This window comes from Dryobates pubescens, chromosome 6 (genome assembly GCF_014839835.1).
Source record: "Dryobates pubescens isolate bDryPub1 chromosome 6, bDryPub1.pri, whole genome shotgun sequence".
Lineage (NCBI taxonomy): Eukaryota > Metazoa > Chordata > Aves > Piciformes > Picidae > Dryobates > Dryobates pubescens.
The window spans coordinates 8,349,368-8,368,068 of record NC_071617.1 but is presented as its reverse complement, the minus strand read 5'-3'; the positions used below and the strand labels follow the sequence as shown (position 1 = coordinate 8,368,068).

Genomic DNA, 18,701 nt, shown 5'->3' with positions numbered 1-18,701 from the left:
TACAGGCCAGTGGGTGGACACAGGAAGCTGTGTATTTCATACCCATCATGTCCTGCTCCTTATAAATCTATCAGCAAAGTCTCTCACTTCCTCTTTCTTCCCTTGCTGCTCCCATGGGAGATGGAAAGGGAGTTACCTCAAGGCCTCTTGGGCCTGGCTAGGCCTAATGCCAAGAGGAAAAGGGGGAAGGGCACTATCAGATCTGACCAGCTGAGATTAGCCTGACAGTGGAGGGGGGAAAGAAAGAGCCCTGGGGATTCTGGGTGTAGGGAGAAGGGGAGTGCTGGGAGGTTGCTGGGTGTGCTTTGGGATCTCTTTTGTCACTGTGCTTGTAGCTCTCTGTAAAACACACATTGCTTTTCCATAGGTGTTTAAGCCCAGGCTGGATGAGGCTCTGGCCTGCCTGATCTGGTGTGGGGTGTCCCTGCCCATGGCAGGGGGCTTGGAACTAGATGATCCTTGTGGTCCCTTCCAACCATGACTGATACTACTATGATACTATTTAAACTTTCCATCACTTCTGTAGGCCATTTCTCTGAGTCTCATGTTTTCTGCCCTGGTGGGAGGCAAGAGAGGATCTACCTCAACCTGGCACAGGGTTGTTTTTTTTTCTCTAAAGCTGTTTTCATTCCTGAGGTACAGCAGTAACTAGGATTGTGTTAAAGGTAAACAGACAAAGGAAAGGCAAAGCACAGGAGGAAAAGCAACAAGAAGCAGATGTGTGATTAGATCTGATTCCATACACCATGTCAATAAAAAAAGTCATTCTGCAAGTGGCTGGTAAAATGACATCTTTTGCTGTGTGATTAAATTTTGGATTATTTTAAGGCCAAGTTTCTTGCTAGAGAAGTGATTGAAGGGGGAAAACAAAGTTCACGAGCTGTCAGTCTAGCGTTGTTCTTTTGGTTATTGTCCAACTCAAAGCCCTTAGCACAGTTGCTGTTTCTAATATGTTGCAAGTCTATGCTCTGCAGCACCAGAAGATTAAGAAAAGATTAATAGCAGCACAGTTTTGCCAGATGACATTGAAGAAATTGTCCATTGGACTTTATTCTGTGAGCCCACAGGTTAAGCTCATACCTAAACTAGCAGCTAACAGGCAGGTGGTAAAGCAGTGGAAATGTTGAAACACAGTGTAGTGGCTGTAGAATAGAATAGAATTAGAATAGAATAGAATAGAATAGAATAGAATAGAATAGAATGGAATGGAATGGAATGGAATGGAATGGAATAAACCAGGTTGGAAGAGGCCTTCAGGATCGTCGAGCCCAACCTATCATCCAACACCACCTAATCAACTAAACCATGCAACCAAGCACCCCATCAAGTCTTCTCCTGAACACCTCCAGTGATGGTGACTCCACCACCTCCCTGGGCAGCCCATTCCAATGGGCAATCACTCTCTCTGTAGAACTTCCTCCTAACCTCCAGCCTAAACCTACCCTGGTGCAGCTTGAGACTGTGTCCTCTTGTTCTGCCACTGGTTGCCTGGGAGAAGAGACCAACCCCCACCTGTCTACAACCTGCCTTAAGGTAGTTGTAGAGAGCAATAAGATCACCCCTGAGTCTCCTCTTCTCCAGGCTAAGCAAGCTAAATCTGCTTAGGCTGTATAAAAGGAAATGCATGGATGCAGGTGTGTTTTATAGATACTTTTGTGTTCTGTGATCCTGCCATGGGAGTGGTTTTAAGTCTCTAGTTACCTACAAATTATCTCAACTATGGTCTTAGAGTATCACAGTATCACTAAGGTTGGAAGAGACCTCGAAGATCATCGAGTCCAACCTGTCACCACAGACCTCGCGCAGATCAGAAGGAGTGAGTTTGAATGTGATCATTCTCAAGTACTGCATTTTCCCAGTAGTCTCTGAACTTGCTTTTGAGGTCTATTCCCTCAAGTAATTTTCAATTTCCATAATTTCAAGGAGGATTCTGAAACCAGACTGTTAATTAATGATGTGTTAGAGCATTTCTAACCTGAATTGTTCTGATCATCACTTCACAGCTTTTGCCTGATGAAATTGTGTTGGTGTAACTAATGGAGCAGTGAATGTTGTTGTGGTGGAGATGATCAGCACAAGAATTTGTCATCTCTGCTTCGAAGGCATATTGTGCTATTGTTTATTTGCTGGTAGCTGGGTCAGGATGTGAAGAGAGAACAAGAGGAGGGGAGGAAGGAAAGAAGTGAAGATGTGAGGAAAGAGACTAGTTTGACTAGTAATAGAGTCAAAAAGGTATTAATATGTGACTGAAGTAGTAGAGAAAAAAAGATTTCTTTACAATATTGATTCTGTGTTGAAACTGAATATTCCAGAGAAGGTTTGAAAATCATTCTTGGCTGTATTTTGTAATTATTCTTAAGCTGAATATCCAGAGATTCAGCTTTTGAAAACTGGGTAGAAAATCTTGTAATGCCAGGCACTGAAATGTCTTCAGAGTTTTATGTACCAATGGCAGCTTTGCATCAAAGCTGAGGCTCTGAATGTGCACACTGAGGAAATGAGTCCTTAAGCCTTAGGTACACATCCAGATAGAAGTATCATAGTAGTATCATAGTCACGGTTCGAAGGCACCACGAGGATCATCTAGTTCCAACCCCCCTGCCATGGGCAGGGACACCCCACACTAGATCAGGCTGGCCACAGCCTCATCCAGCCTGGGCTTAAACACCTCCAGGGATGGGGCCTCAACCACCTCCCTGGACAACCCATTCCAGGGCTTCACCACTCTCACAGTGAAGAACTTCCTCCTCACGTCCAGTCTGAATCTCCCCACCTCCAGCTTCATTCCATTCCCCCTAGTCCTATTGCACCCTGACATCCTGAGAAGTCCCTCCCCAGCCTTCTTGTAGGTCCCCTTCAGATACTGGAAGGCCACAATTAGGTCACCTCAGAGCCTTCTTTTCTCCAGACTGAACAGCCCCAACTCCTTCAGTCTGTCCTCACAGGAGAGGTGCTCCAGCCCTCTGATCATCCTCGTGGCCCTTCTCTGGACACCTTCTAGCATGTCCATATCCCTCTTGTAATAGGGGCTCCAGAACTGGATGCAGTACTCCAGGTGGGGTCTCCCCAGAGCTGGGTACACCAGCTGTTTCACCAGCTAATTACTTTAATACATAGCATTCTTGTTTAATTTTTTTCTTTTCTTTTTGCTATGCTATCCATTTCTCCTGAGTACTAATTGTTATCAAGAATTCTGGGTAGGATTTCCCCCCCTTTCCTTTTTGTGTTGCTGTTGCTTTTTATCTTCTCTGTGTGCTATTGTTCCTTCCCCCACTCCCAACGTTATGTCTTCATACCCACTTCCAGGTTTGAACATTTCACCTTCTTTCTCTCTCAGTGCGGACCTACTCCATCTGTTCTTGCAGCTAGTCACAACGTTTGTTAAAGCAGGCACTGCAATGTTGCATCTGCTGTTCTTTTGATAGCTCACCAGTATCTTACCTCAATACTGGAAAGTAGCAGAACAGCCTTTTGTTAATTCACTTCTGGAATATTTGTTATTCATTGATTTTTATTTCTTTATTTTTCATGATGTGTGAGGTCACCTCAGTTAGTCATTCACAGCACATTTGAAGGCTGCATTTGTCTGTGAAATCCTAATCTCCATCTCAGTATTGTGTTGGCACAAGAGGAGATTCCAAAATATTAAGTAGGCAACTTACAGTTCCCAGTGGTTTTTGAGAATGGATTTGCATCTTCTAGATCAGTTTTAAATCACAGAATCACCAAGGTTGGAAGGGTCCTCAAAGATCATCAAGTCTAACCTATCACCACAGACCTCATGGCTAAACCATGGAAATGCTGCAAGCTTTGTGTTTTCTCTAAAACAGATTATGTCTTTTACAACTGCCTGCTTATTTCCAAAGCCAAATATAATTCAATGCAAGGTACAGTTCAAGAAGTTTGTTATCTCTGCAGACTGAAAACCAGTCTTGCTCTATGACTTGTGTTTAGATTTACTTGGTAGAAGTGATGGTTTCTAAGAGAAATTAAAAGATTTGCCAAAACAGAAAAATGCTACTGACCTAGCAATAAACAAATGAAATAAACTTTGTTTGAGTTGATGTAAGGTTCTCTTTTTGAGTGACTCTTCAGGTCACAATTTTGTTTTCACCATTTTTCCAGTTGCCTTATCTTGCATGTGTGAATTTGGAGATTTAAATTTCATACTGGCAGCAAAAAATCCTTAGCTAATACAATGAACTTATGACCCAAGAACTGGGAGGGAAGCAGGGAGAAGATTGATTGCCCAAGTGGCCAAGAAAGCCAATGGCATCCTGGCCTGCATTAGGAACAGTGTGGCCAGCAGGAGCAGGGAAGTCATTGTGCCCCTGTACTCAGCACTGGTTAGGCCACACCTTGAGTACTGTGTCCAGTTCTGGGCCTCTCAATTTAGGAAGGACATTGAGACACTTGAATGTGTCCAGAGAAGGGCAACAGGGCTGGGGAGAGGCCTTGAGCACAAGCCCTGTGAGGAGAGGCTGAGGGAGCTGGGATTGTTTAGCCTGGAGAAGAGGAGGCTTAGAGGAGTCCTCGTTGCTCTCTACAACTACCTGAAAGGTGGTTGTAGCCAGGAAGGGGTTGGTCTCTTCTCTCTAGCAACCAGCACCAGAACAAGAGGATACAGTCTCAAACTGCAGCAGGGTAGGTTTAGGCTCAAGGTGAGGAGAAAGTTCTTCACCGCACGAGACGTTCGTCATTGGAATGTGCTGCCCAGGGAGGTGGTGGAGTCCCCATCCCTGGAGGTGTTCAAGAGGGGATTGGATGTGGCACTTGGTGCCATGGTCTAGTCCTGAGGTCTGTGGTGACAGGTTGGACTTGATGATATTTGAGGTCTCTTCCAACCTTGGTGATACTGTGACACTGTGACAGAGAAGTGAACACGTCGAAGTTGAGTCTGAAAAATGAATTGGTTGATTGTTACCATTTCTGATCATGACTAATGTATGTGAAACTAAAATTAGTTTATCAAATGAACTATGCCTACTTGATATTCTAGGAAGCCTGTGTGTGACAGATGTAAGCAGCAGCATGTAAGATGTACATATTTGTGTCTACCATTGAATTCCGAAAGCACTTTAGTGTTTGGATGTTCGTTGTTTAGAACAGGCTTTCTTCTAGCTGACATACCTTCAAGAGGGTTTACCAGCACATCTGGGAAGTTAATTAATTTCATGTAATACAGATAGAATCTGGGATATTTCCATTTGAAGGAACCCTGCTGTTTAGTCACAATGCAACATTCAAGCAAATTGCAGTTGTCAGTGCTGCCTAGGATGCTTTTAACATGAAAATATCCAACCTGGGCATAGAAAATGGATGTTAACGCTCGTTCCTCACTTCTCGCTGTTACACTTCCCAAAAGTGCTTGCTTGATGTGGGGAATGCAGCTCTTACTGAGGTTTCTAAAAGCTCATTATTCACTCAGAAGTAGTGATTTTGAAAGCTGTGGGGAAACTGACATGTGAATGTTGCCCATCAGAATGTGGAGCCTTAGTACAGCTTAGTCCTGGCTTCATATTGAGTGCTTCATGAAAGACATTTGAGACCCCAATTATGTTTATAATCTTGCCCTATTTTAAAACCTTTTTCATAATAAAGAAAGAATGGAATAGAATGGAATAGAGTGGAATGGAATAGAATGGAATGGAGTAGAATGGAATAGAATAGAATAGAATAGAATTAGAATAGAATAGAATTATAATAGAAATAGAATAGAATAGAATTAGAATAGAATAGAACAGAATAGAATGGAATAGAATAGAATGGAATAGAATAGAATGGAATAAACCAGGTTGGAAGAGGCCTTCAAGATTGTGTCCAACCTATCATCCGACACCACCTAATCAACTAACCCATGGCACCAAGCACCCCATCAAGTCTCCTCCTGAACACCTCCAGTGATGGTGACTCCACCACCTCCTCGTGCAGCCCATTCCAATGGGCAGTCACTCTCTCTGTTTAGAACTTCTTCCTAGTCTCCATCCTAAACCTCCCCTGGTGCAGCTTGAGACTGTGTCCTCTTGTTCTGGTGCTGGTTGCCTGGGAGAAGAGACCAACCTCTGCCTGTCTACAACCTCCCTTCAGGTAGTTGTAGAGAGCAATAAGGTCTCCCCTGAGCCTCCTCTTCTCCAGGCTAAGCAACCCCAGCTCCCTCAGCCTCTCCTCACAGGGCTTGTGCTCCAAACCCCTCACCAACTTTGTTGCCTTTGTTACCAGTGTTTGATTGCATTATTCTTACAGGTACTTGCACTAAGTATACAAATGTTGGCATTCTTCTATATTAATGAAATAAATGCAAATGTCATTTTTGTTTTCTTTTAAGGAAATGATCATCGACAAGGTTAATGGACAAGTTGTCCCTCGGTACTTGATATATGACATTATTAAGTTCAATGTAAGTACTTTCAGTTTTATTGCTTTTATCATTAGTTATTGCATCTTGTTTGTATTTTAATCTCACTTGTGTCACTAAGAGCTTCAGAGTAAATTTAAGCACCAGAAGTGTTTGGGTATTTCGTAACTCGATAGCAAGCAATGAATCGCATTCGGGATTGAAAACAGCCATATAATAAGTGTTGATTTATTTTGACCTGCTCAAGCAAAGATGGTGATTTGAAACAGTCAGCTAAACATTCTTGGAAAATTTCCCATTTCTAGGGCATGCCTGAACTATTTAGGCAGATAAATTGAGTAGGGATGGGGAAATTTGGCTGTGAGTGGCACATTTATTACCAGAGCATCACAGCACTCCTTTTTAAGTTGCTCCATCACCTCTTTCTCAGATTTATCTTAGAAACCAAGCAACTAGTCCTCTGCTAAGTCCTCAGCAGCAGGCTTCCCTGTTTACACTGGCTGTAGGGAAAAGCTTTATAAATAGGATAGGATAGGATAGGATAGGATAGGATAGGATAGGATAGGATAGAATAGAATAGAATAGAATAGAATAGAATAGACCAGGTTGGAAGAGACCTTCAAGATCATCGTGTCCAACCTATCATCCAACAACACCTAATCAACTAACCCATGCAACCAAGCACCCTATCAAGTCTCCTCCTGAACACCTCCAGTGATGGTGACTCCACCACCTCCTTGGGCAACCCATTCCAATGGGCAATCACTCTCTCTGTGTAGAACTTCCTCATAATAAATAAAATAAATCTATTGTGGAAGCTGTGGAAAAGGAGAAGCCTTTGTTGATAGCTAGGAATGAAGGTTTTTGTGCTCACAGGAATGAGCTGGTAAATAGTACAGAAAATAAGAAACTTTTTTCTTTAAAGCAGCTTTCAAAGATGGTAAAGGTTTGAATGTCACCAAAGGGCCTCTTGTATGTTATCTTTTGTAGATTTTTGTTGCTGTAGGTGGAGGTTGGTCTCTTCTCCCAGGCAGCCAGCACCAGTACAAGAGGACACAGTCTCAAGCTGCGCCAGGGGAGGTTTAGGCTGGATGTCAGGAAGAAGTTCTTCCCAGAAAGAGAGATTGGCCGTTGGAATGGGCTGCCCGGGGAGGTGGTGGAGTCACCATCATTGGAGGTGTTCAGGAGGAGACTTGATGGGGTGCTTGGTGCCATGGTTTGATTGATTAGGTGGGTTGGATTGGTTGATAGGTTGGACACGATGATCTTGAAGGTCTCTTCCAGCCTGGTCTATTCTATTCCATTCCATTCCATTCCATTCCATTCCATCCCATCCCATCCCATCCCATCCCATCCCATCCCATTCTAAATTTCTTGTGTTATCCCCCCAAAAGGCATGACGTAGGTGGAGTTTGGAGTTAGTCAGGGATCTTGTGGTAGTCTCTCCTTCTGAAGCGTATTTGAAGAACTAACCTTGACAATGTGTTTCACTTGTTAGTCCTTATGATAGAAGTCAATTTTCCAGTGATTTCTCTGCTACATCTGAGGAAGAGCAAATGTCTTTCAGGAAGGATTAATTCAACAATATGGTATCTTTTTAAAACAGTGCTTGCAATAATTAGCGAAACAGAAAGTATGTGCTGGGTTTTGTCTTTCATTGGGATAGACTTACTTTTCTTCATAGCAGCTCATAGAGCCCTGTGTTTTAGATCTGTGAGCACAACAGTGCTGTGCTAGATGTTGCTGAGCAGATCTTACACAGACTGCTTACTCCAGTGAATAGGGTGTGGGTTCTCAGTGAGTTGGGACAGGACACAACTGGGACAGCTGACCCGCATGGACCAAAGGGATACCTCACACCATATGATGTCATGTTCTTCAATAAAAGCTGAGGGAAGGAGAAGGAAGAGGGCACAAGCCAACCTCATGAGGTTCAACAAGACCAAGTGCAGGGTCCTGCATCTGGGTCAAGGCAATCCCAGGCACAAATCCAGGCCGGGCAGTGACTGGCTGGAAAGCAGCCCTGAGGAGAGAGACTTGGGGGTGCTGGTGGAGGAGAAGCTCAACAGGAGCTCTCAGTGTGCACTTGCAGCCCAGAAAGCCAATCAGATCCTGGGCTGCATCAAGAGAAGTGTGGCAAGCAGGTGAAAGGAGGTGATTCTCCCCCTCTACTCAGCTCTCCTGAGACCCCACCTGGAGTATTGTGTCCAGTTCTGGAGCCCCTATTACAAGAGGGATATGGACATGCTGGAAGGTGTCCAGAGAAGGGCCATGAGGATGATCAGAGGGCTGGAGCACCTCTCCTATGAGGACAGACTGAAGGAGTTGTGGCTGTTCAGTGTGGAGAAGAGAAGGCTCTGAGGTGACCTAATTGTGGCCTTCCAGTATCTGAAGGGGGCCTCCAAGAAGGCTGGGGAGGGACTTCTCAGGATGTCAGGTAGTGATAGGACTAGGGGGAATGGAATGAAGCTGGAGGTGGGGAGATTCAGGCTGGATGTGAGGAGGAAGTTCTTCGCCATGAGAGTGGTGAAGCCCTGGAATGGGTTGTCCAGGGAGGTGGTTGGGGCCCTATCCCTGGAGGTGTTTAAGACAAGGTTGGATGAGGCTCTGGCCAGCCTGATGTAGTGTGGGGTGTCCCTGCCCATGGCAGGGGGGGTTGGAACTAGATGATCCTTGTGGTCCCTTCCAACCCTGATATTATGATACTATGATTTGGAGTGATGAGTTTTGTCTTCCCAAGTGGAGCCCTGCTTTCCTAAACACCTGCCTGCTGGTGGGAAGTTCTTTCTTGCTTGTGTGTGCAGCTTTTGCTTTACCTGTGAAACTGTTTTGATCTCAACCCACAAGATTTTTACTTTTGGCCTTTCAATTCTCTCCCCCATCCTGTTCTGAAAGGAGTGATCAAGAGGCAGTGTGAGGCATCGCTATCTACTGTAGTTAATCCACAACAATATGTTAAATTTAGTCACTAGACCTGTGACAGTCCATGGAAAAACACACTGGCATCTGCTAGTGCCTCTGGAAAAAACCCACAAAAATACTGTTTCTGTGCTTCTAATAGAACAAACAGTATTAATAAACCACTGTGAATGAGTCAACTGCTGTTGACTCTTCCAGACTTGAATAAAATACTATTGAGCTTGAGTAGGCTGCTCAGTGTAAGTGGAAATTGCAGATGTAGGCATGGTACTAGTCACCAAAAAGGACTTTGTTGTTCTGATAAGTGTGACGTGTAGTCAGGGTGTGACTTAGGACAGCTGCTCTAAAAAGTAATAGTTTGGGGGGGGGGGTGCATGTTAGATTAGGAATAAAAGGTTTTTGTTAAGTGACCTCAATTCTTCATCTTGATCTTGTCTTTAGCCTTCTCTGAAAAGTAGGTGTTAGTTTCCTGCATCCCTCCTATAATCAGGACTTGCCAGTAAGCAAACATTCCTATTAGACTTCTGAAAAATACAGTCTTCTGTAACCACTTCTGTGCTCTCACTTTTCCTTTGAATTTTCTTACCTGTTCCTCCACCTCTGATTTCATGTGTGTTTATCTTGATGTCTTTCCTTGACTCTGCTCAGACTTTGTCTAACCTGTCATTCACTGCTGTTGCTCTCCCTTTGAAAAATAAATGTGTGGTAAGAAGTGAACAGTCTCCTTCTTCTCTCGTTTTGGGATATACATAAACTCTTCTAACCAAACAACACTTTCCAGAAGTTATTGTTTTGGTGAAACATTTTTGAGGTGGAAGAGGAAGTAACCCTCACTTAGGGTGAAGTGTCCAGACTTAACATGAAGAATAATGGTGGATGAGAAGTTGGACATGAGCCAACAATGCACACTTGCAGCCCAGAGGGCCAATGGCATCCTGGGCTGCATCAAAAGAAGCGTAGCCATCAGATGGAGAGAGAATAGAATAGAATAAACCAGGTTAGAAGAGACCTTCAAGATCATTGAGTCCAACCTATGATCCAACACTATCTAATCAACTAACCCATGGCACCAAGCACCCATCAAGTCTCCTCCTAAACACCCCCAATGATGGCAACTCCACCACCTCCCCAGGCAGGTGGTGGAGGTGATTCTGCTCCTCTGGTCTACTCTTGTGAGACCTCACTGTCTTGCTGTCTACAACTACCTGAAGGGGGGTTGTAGACAGGCAGAGGTTGGTCTCTTCTCCCAGGCAACCAGCACCAGAACAAGAGGACACAGTCTCAGGCTGCACCAGGGGAGGTTTAGGCTGGAGGTTAGGAGGAAGTTTTACACCGAGAGTGTTTGCCCATTGGAATGGGCTGCCCAGGGAGATGGTGGAGTCACCATCACTGGAGGTGTTCAGGAGGAGACTTGACAGGGTGCTTGGTTTCATGGTTTAGTTGGTTGGGTGGTGTTGGATCATCGGTTGGACACGATGATCTTGAAGGCCTCTTCCAACCTGGTCTGGTCTGGTCTGGTCTGGTCTATTCTATTCTATTCTCATCTGTATACTGTGTCCAGCTCTGGGGCCCTCAACACAGAAGGGATATGGACCTGCTGAGGTGGGTCTGGAGGAGGGCCACAAAAATGGTCAGGGGCCTGGAACATCTCTGCTATGAGGACAGGGTGAGGGAGCTGATCTAGTGGAAGATGCCCTGGCTTACTGATGGGGATTTGGACTTAGATGACCTTTGGAGGTCTCTTCCAGCCCAAACCATTCTATGATTCTGTGAATAGCACTTGGCAAACAGGAAAACATGATCAGAAGGTTTCTAGAAGATTGTTAAGGTGTGGGAAAAAGCTCTTTTTGAGCAGGGCTGTAAATGCTTTAAAGCTTGGTTATTTTTTGTTGCTGTTTGTGTTTTAAATGGACTGGGAATGAGGGAAGAGCTATTACACAGTACTGTTTTGATGTCAAGGACAAATTAAGATCATGTTATCAGTATGAGTACAAGCAGGGCTTCATCTGCAAGGAGGCAGTAGCAATGGTCCTGCTACAAAGATTAAAAAGCACAAGAGTTTTTTAGGTTAATTTTAGAAGCTTAATTACAAAAATGGGCACCTGAGAATGTTTGGCTTGGCAAGAAGCGATCAACAGAGTTTTATCACCAAGAGAGGTAAATGTATTAAAACCTTGTAATTGGCAAGACAGGATAACTTCCTTCTTAAGTTGTCGAAGTTAGATTTGCATACATTTTCCTAGCAGAGCTTCAAATCAAATAATTGCCCACAGCAGCAGTCCTGTTCAAAGACAAAAACATTCCCTCCACCTTTCCAAAACAAACAACTCCCTCTCCAAATAAAAACCCCAAATAACTTGACAGATTGCTATATGAGGTGTTCCTTTTCCTCTTGAAAGCAGTTGTATCTTCTGAAGGTGAATCATAGAATCATAGAATGGTCTGGGTTGGAAGGGACCTCCAAAGATCATCTAGTCCAACCCCCTCTGCAGTAAGCAAGGACATCCTCAACTATATCAGGTTGCCCAGAGCCTTGTTGAGCCTCACCTTGAATATCTCCAGGGATGGGGCCTCAACTGCCTCCCTGGGCAACCTGTTCCAGTGTTCCACTGGTGTGGTTACTGCATTTACTGTTAGTCACATGAGTTGCAAGATTTCCAGCATGTTTCCCATCTCATCTTCCACACTGACTCTCCATACTCTGCTCATAGAAATGTGACATTCCAGCTGGGCAAAATGTGAAGACAAACTATACTGATGAACACTTTTGCTCAGGCAAACCTCATGTTTTAGTCAGGCCTGGTGAATTATAGATATTTTCAGCTGACCTTAATGCTAGCTAAACATTGCAAAGTTTCCTGGCTTTGTGAGAATATTCCTTCTGAAGTCCAGAGTCTCTCTCTGGAGATATCCAAGACCTGCCTGGATGTGTTCCTGTGTGATCTGCTCTAGGTGATCCTGCTCTGGCAGGGGGGGTTGGGCGAGGTGATATTTTGAGGTCCCCTCCAACCCCTAACATTCTGTGATTCTGTGAACTGTTGCATTCACAATCCCAAAGGCTTCTGTGCATTACTGATACTGCTTGAGAATCTGAGTGTTGGAGTGACCAGTATCAACAGAAAAACACAGGTTAGTACTAAAATAAGGGTATCTGTAGTTTTGTTTTGTTTCAGAATGCAACAGGTATTTATAGTAAGATACATGTCAACTTATGCTCTTCAGGATGACTGTAAATAGTGCGATGAAAGCTGCTAATATGTACACAGAATTGATGTTTAGATCACAGCAAAATAATAGAATAGAATAGAATTAACCAGATTGGAAGAGACCTTTGACATCATTGAGTCCAACCTATCACCCAACACCATCTAATCAACTAAACCATGGCACCAAGCACCCCATCCAGTCTCTTCCTAAACTAATGTCATATCATAAAAAGTTTCCAAATGTCATTTGCTGTAATATCACTTGGAACTGGACTCAGTATATTTGGCCTGCATTATCATCCCTCAGAACTGCAGTGTATTCCATTTTGGTGTGTATTTTAGTTCTGCATTATGTTGGTTTTTAGGTAGCTGAATAGTGTTGAAGTTTATGTTTGGAGGTGCAGCACTTGAGACAGGGCAATTTATCCCATCCGAATCTACCCATTTCTAGTTCTGTTTTATTTCCCCTAGTCCTATCACTACCTGAGAGCCTGAGAAGTCCCTCCCCAGCCTTCTTGTAGGCCCCCTTCAGATACTGGAAGGCCACAATTAGGTCACCTCAGAGCCTTCTCTTCTCCATACTGAACAGCCCCAACTCCTTCAGTCTGTCCTCATAGCAGAGGTGCTCCAGCCCTCTGATCATCCTCGTGGCCCTTCTCTGGACACGCTCCAGCACGTTCATATCCCTCTTGTAATAGGGGCTGCAGAACTGGATGCAGTACTCCAGGTGGGGTTTCACCAGAGCGGAGCAGAGAGGGAGAATCATCTCCCTTGACCTGCTGGCTATGCTTCTCTTGATGCAGCCCAGGATCTGATTGACAACTGTGAGAGAAAAGGAGAGAAAACAACTAACTGTGATTGACAACTACCTGAAGGGAGGTTGTAGCCAGGTGAGGGTTGGTCTCTTCTCCCAGGCAACCAGCACCAGAACAAGGGGACACAGTGTCAAGCTGCACCAGGGGAAGTTTAGGCTGGAGGTGAGGAGAAAGTTCTTGACAGAGAGAGTTGTTAGCCAGTGGAATGTGCTGCCCAGGGAGGTGGTGGAGTCGCCGTCCCTGGAGGTGTTCAAGAGGGTATTGGACATGGCACTTGGTGCCATGGTCTAGTTAGGCATGAGGTTTGTGGTGACAGATTGGACTTGATGATCTTTGAGGTCTTTTCCAACCTTATTGATTCAGTGATTCTATGATTCTGTGCTCTTCTGAGAAACATTATTTTGAGAAGCTTTTCTCAGATCATATTCAATTGCTATGCCTAGATGTAGGGACACTAAACTTAAGCAACTATTTTTTTCCCCCCCAAGTGAAGTAATAAAAAGTAACACTGGCATAATATAGGATCTAATTAGTGCATTCTTAACTAAAACACTGAAGACTAATACTTTTCCTTTTCCTTTGCAAACCCTGGCCTTTAAATTTTTTAAACTCTAGCCAAGTTTTCATGAGACCAGATTGCAGTGGTAAGAATAGACTGAATTCTTGAAAGAGAGTAATTATTTTAATGTTTAGAAAGGCAGCATAATTTTGATTAAATTTCCTAATACTCTGTGCATTAAATTAAGTCAAGAGCACAATTACTTTGCTTGCCATTCTGCATTAAAAGAAAATGATGTAGATGGTAGATAAAATTTGTCATGGCAGACATATATGCTGATCATAAATTCTGCCCATGGCCAATGTGCTCATTGAATTAATTCATGACTACTTTTTTTGGGGGGGGGGGAGGGTTTAAATCCCTGTAAAATATTAGCATGTCTGATTGTTCTTGTGCAGACCTCATTTGAAAGTGATGTGGAGCTCACAGTGCATGCTGTGCCTCATTTATCAGCCTATTAACCTTATTTAAAAGGAAGTACAGTGAAAATTCTGAGGGCACAGTTCAGAGAGACAAATGCTTAATTGCATCTTTTCTGTTTACAGATGCACCTGGTTGCCAGTCACACCAGTGCTATTACTTTGAATTCTGAGATTATTTCTCAAGTGGCACCACCTCAAAATGCAGATTTATAATGGTTTTGTTACCCATAGAATTTTAGAACATTAAGGTTGGAAAGGACCTTTAAGATCATTGAATCCAGCTGTAACCCAGCTACCGTGACCTCTAAACTATATCCTCAGTGTCACATCTACACACTCCTTGGACACCTCTAGGGATGGCAACTCACCACCTCCCTGGGCAGCCTGTCTCACCAGTCTCTCAGTAAGGAAGTTTTTTCCTAATATCCAATCTAAACCTCCCCTGGCACAACTGAAGCCCGTTTCCTCTTGTCCTGTCTCTGGTTACTTACCAGAGGAGACCAACACTAGCCTCATTTCAACCTCCTTCCAGGTAGTTGTAGAGAGCAATAAGATCTCCCTTTAGCTTTGTCTTCTCCAGACTAAACAACTGGAGTTTCCTTGGCTGCTCCTTGTACAATAGGGAAAAACGAGGGTGCTGTGTACATGTTTACTCCTCTACCCTTCCTATTATTTCTTGTGGAGACGTACCTAATAAGTGCCCCAAAAGGCATCCTGGCCTGCATTAGGAATAGTGTGGCCAGCAGGAGCAGGGAAGTCATTGTGCCCCTGTACTCTGCATTGGTTAGGCCACACCTTGAGTACTGTGTCCAGTTCTGGGCCCCTGAGTTTAAGAAGGACATTGAGACTCTTGAAAGTGTCCAGAGAAGGGCAACAAGGCTGGGGAGAGGCCTTGAGCACAGCCCTGTGAGGAGAGGCTGAGGGAGCTGGGATTGTTCAGCCTGGAGAAGAGGAGGCTCAGAGGAGACCTTATTGCTGTTTACAACTACCTGAAAGGTGGTTGTAGCCAGGTGGGGGTTGGTCTCTTCTCCCAGGCAACCAGCACCAGAACAAGAGGACACAGTCTCAAGCTGCACCAGGGGAAGTTTAGGCTTGAGGTGAGGAGAAAGTTCTTCACTGAGAGAGTCATTCACCATTGGAATGTGCTGCCCAGGGAGGTGGTGGAGTCACCGTCCCTGGAGGTGTTCAAGAGGGGATTGGACATGGCACTTGGTGCCATGGTTTAGTCCTGAGGTCTGTGGTGACAGGTTGGACTTGGTGATCTTTGAGGTCTTTTCCAACCTTGGTGATACTGTGATTCTGAAAGTGGTTTGCTTTCCCCATTTTCTAGAATAAAGGATGATTAATGCAATATTATATACAAGTAAAGAGAATGTATTACATTTTGTCATATCTTGTTTTATTTCATGAAGGTGTTTCCATACCCTAACATGAGGTATGTCTTCAGAAAACCTTTTTGAATAGCCGATTATCACTGGTATAATTGTCAGGGGATGAAGCACAGGGTGATGGTCCTGAGAGAGAGATACAGGGATAAGTAGGTCTCCAAGAGAGCTTTAGAAGATGCCACAATATTAAATACTTTATATTTTTCAGGTTACTCTATTGTGACACTTTTTCAGCACACTATGAAACTTGCTACAGAAGTACAAAACAAAATCTGAAAGTTTGAGTTGTATTGTGAATGAATTACTTCAAACCTTATACAATTTAGAGGTTAAAGTCCATAAACAATGGGGTTTTGTTCTTACAAGGTCTTTTCTCAATATTTTACTAAAGAGGTCTCTGCCTCACAGTTTCAGCTTTAAAAATACTTTACTTTTAGTAAAGTATTTCACTGGAGGTGTTTAAGAAGAGACTGGCTGGGGTGCTTGGTGCCATGGTTTAGTTGATTAAATGGTGTTGGGTGATAGGTTGGACTCGATGATCTCAAAGGTCTTTTTCAACCTGGTCTGGTCTATTCTATTCTATTCTATTCTATTCTATTCTATTCTATTCTATTCTATTCTATTCTATTCTATTCGATTCTATTCCTATTCCTATTCTTGTTCTATTCTTGTTCTATTCTTGTTCTATTCTATTCTATTCTATTCTATTCTATTCTATTCTATTCTATTCTATTCTATTCTATTCTATTCTATTCTATTCTATTCTATTCTTTAAAAGAAATGGTAGAATAGAATAGAATAGAATTAACCAGGTTGGAAGAGACCTTCAAGATCATCATGTCCAACCTATCATCCAACACCACCTAATCAACTAAACCATGCAACCAAGCATCCTGTCAAGCCTCGCCCTGAACACCCCAAGGACGGCGACCCCACCACCTCCTCAGGCAGCCCATTCCAATGGGCAATCACTCTCTCTGTGTAAAACTTCCTCCTAACCTCCAGCCTAAACCTCCCCTGGTGCAGCCTGAGACTGTGTCCTCTTGTTCTGGTACTGGTTGCCTGGGAGAAGAGACCAACCTCTGCCTCACTACAACCTCCCTTCAGGTAGTTGTAGAGAGCAATAAGGTCACTCCTGAGTCTCCTCTTCTCCAGGCAAATGCCACTTTCCATCTGAAACAATAGTAATTAAGTGGCAATTCTTACTCATAAACTAACTATGCACACGATTAACTAACTAGCTTAAAGACATTGTGAAGTCGTGGATCTTTTGGAAGTTTTCAGGAATCTAACATCTATTAGAAGCAGGTACTTTAGTTCTGCCATGGTTTAGGAAAGGTAGGTGGATCCTTTTCTAAGGTATTTATGGGTCAGTGCTGATTGTTTTTTTATCTTTCTAGTTTCTAGGAGACTTTATCCTTACCGTGTTGGGCAGTCTTATTTTAAATAATATGAAGTGATTTATATCACAGAATCACCAAGGTTGGAAGAGATCTCAAAGATCACCAAGTCCAACCTGTCACCACAGACCTCTTGACTAAGCCATGGCACCAAGTGCCACGTCCAGTCCCCTCTTGAACACCTCCAGGGGTGGTGACTCCACCACCTCCCTGGGCAGCACATTCCAATGGCTAACAACTCTCTCGGTGAAGATCTTTCTCCTCACCTCGAGCCTAAACTTCCCCTGGCACAGCTTGAGACTGTGTCCTCTTGTTCTGGTGCTGGTTGCCTGGGAGAAGAGACCAACCCCCTCCTGGCTACAATCTCCCTTCTATTCTAAAACAATGTTCTAAATATTCTAAAAATTCTAAATATTCTAAAACCAAACAAGCAACAAGCAAAGCAGGGTCACAATCTTTCCAAATATGAAACACCATGAATAATGTCTTTAAGGTGAAGGAATTTTCCTATGGTGCTTTCAGTCCCTGGAGTGATAATTGTTTGTCATGAAGACAGTCCTGTAAAAACCCATCAACCTGAGTAAAAACTGCTCTCTTGAATAGGCAATGAAAAGGGCTGGTAGGAAGGAAGAGAGTGTGAGGAGAGTAGAAGCAGAGAGAGAAAATATTGACTGGGCCACTGAGTTCCTGTTGCAGTTAAGACAAAGATGCCTCCATAATCTGTGCAACAGCAACACAAGGAAAAATGATGGGGAACCCCCCAGCAGCAGTAAACCCTGTGTGTGCTCTTTGACTTTGCAGATAGCCTAAACTCTGTGCAAAATAAATGACTTAAATTTATATTCCCCCTGGGAGAGCCCTGTGCAGTCTTCTTGTGTGCAGATATCCAGTGCTGATGATGGCAAATCCATTTACTAGTTTTGGATTACTGAAATCATGACATTTACTTCTGTAATTAAAGTGGGAAGTTTGTCGTCTCCTCAGGTTACTTGGGGGGAGGCAGCCAGTCTAGACTGGAACACAATTCCATTTGGGTTTAATCATTTACCTCCCAGTAAAATCCCCTTACTGAGTTCTGGGTTTGAAGGCTCAGAAGGATTTATAAGGATTATAAAGATCCCAAGTGAAGCCACTGTACATGAAAACAGACAATGAAGTGGACTGAGTTGTCTGTGCTCCCAAAATAGCATCTAATAAGCTTTCGACGCCTAACTGGAGCCTAGTTAAAAAAACAGTCTTAGGTATTCATCCATGGGAGATGCCCATTTCTCCAAGTCTGTCTCTACTGCACACCATTAATGGTGAAAATCATAATCCAGTCACTTCAGCTGATTGTAAGTATTCCACCATGTATGTGTTGCCTTTACACCCGTGAAGCAAACCTCTCATCCGCTTGTAGTCATACATTTTTTTATCTTGAATTTGTTTTCTGTTCTGAGCAATCCAAGGAGAAGAGTGAGGAAGGGAGCAGTGTTTGTAGTATGATCTGCTTTTCCTGCTTTGCTGGTGACACCAAGCTGTGTGGTGCAGCAGACACGCCGGAGGGAAGGGATGCCATCCAGAGGGACCTTGACAGGCTGGAGAGGTGGGCACAAGCCAACCTCATGAGGTTCAACGAGACCAAGGGCAGGGTCCTG

General features: G+C 43.7%; 1 protein-coding gene across 1 annotated transcript in view; it reads left to right on the top strand.

Moving 5' to 3' along the window:
• The window catches only part of RNGTT (RNA guanylyltransferase and 5'-phosphatase), a 267,297-nt gene that overhangs the window by 77,774 nt on the left and 170,822 nt on the right, over positions 1 to 18,701 (top strand). Inside the window, exon 10 of the mRNA XM_054162574.1 lies at positions 6,326 to 6,397. Within this exon, the coding sequence (XP_054018549.1) occupies positions 6,326 to 6,397 (72 nt within the window). The remainder of the gene's footprint in view (positions 1 to 6,325; positions 6,398 to 18,701) is intronic.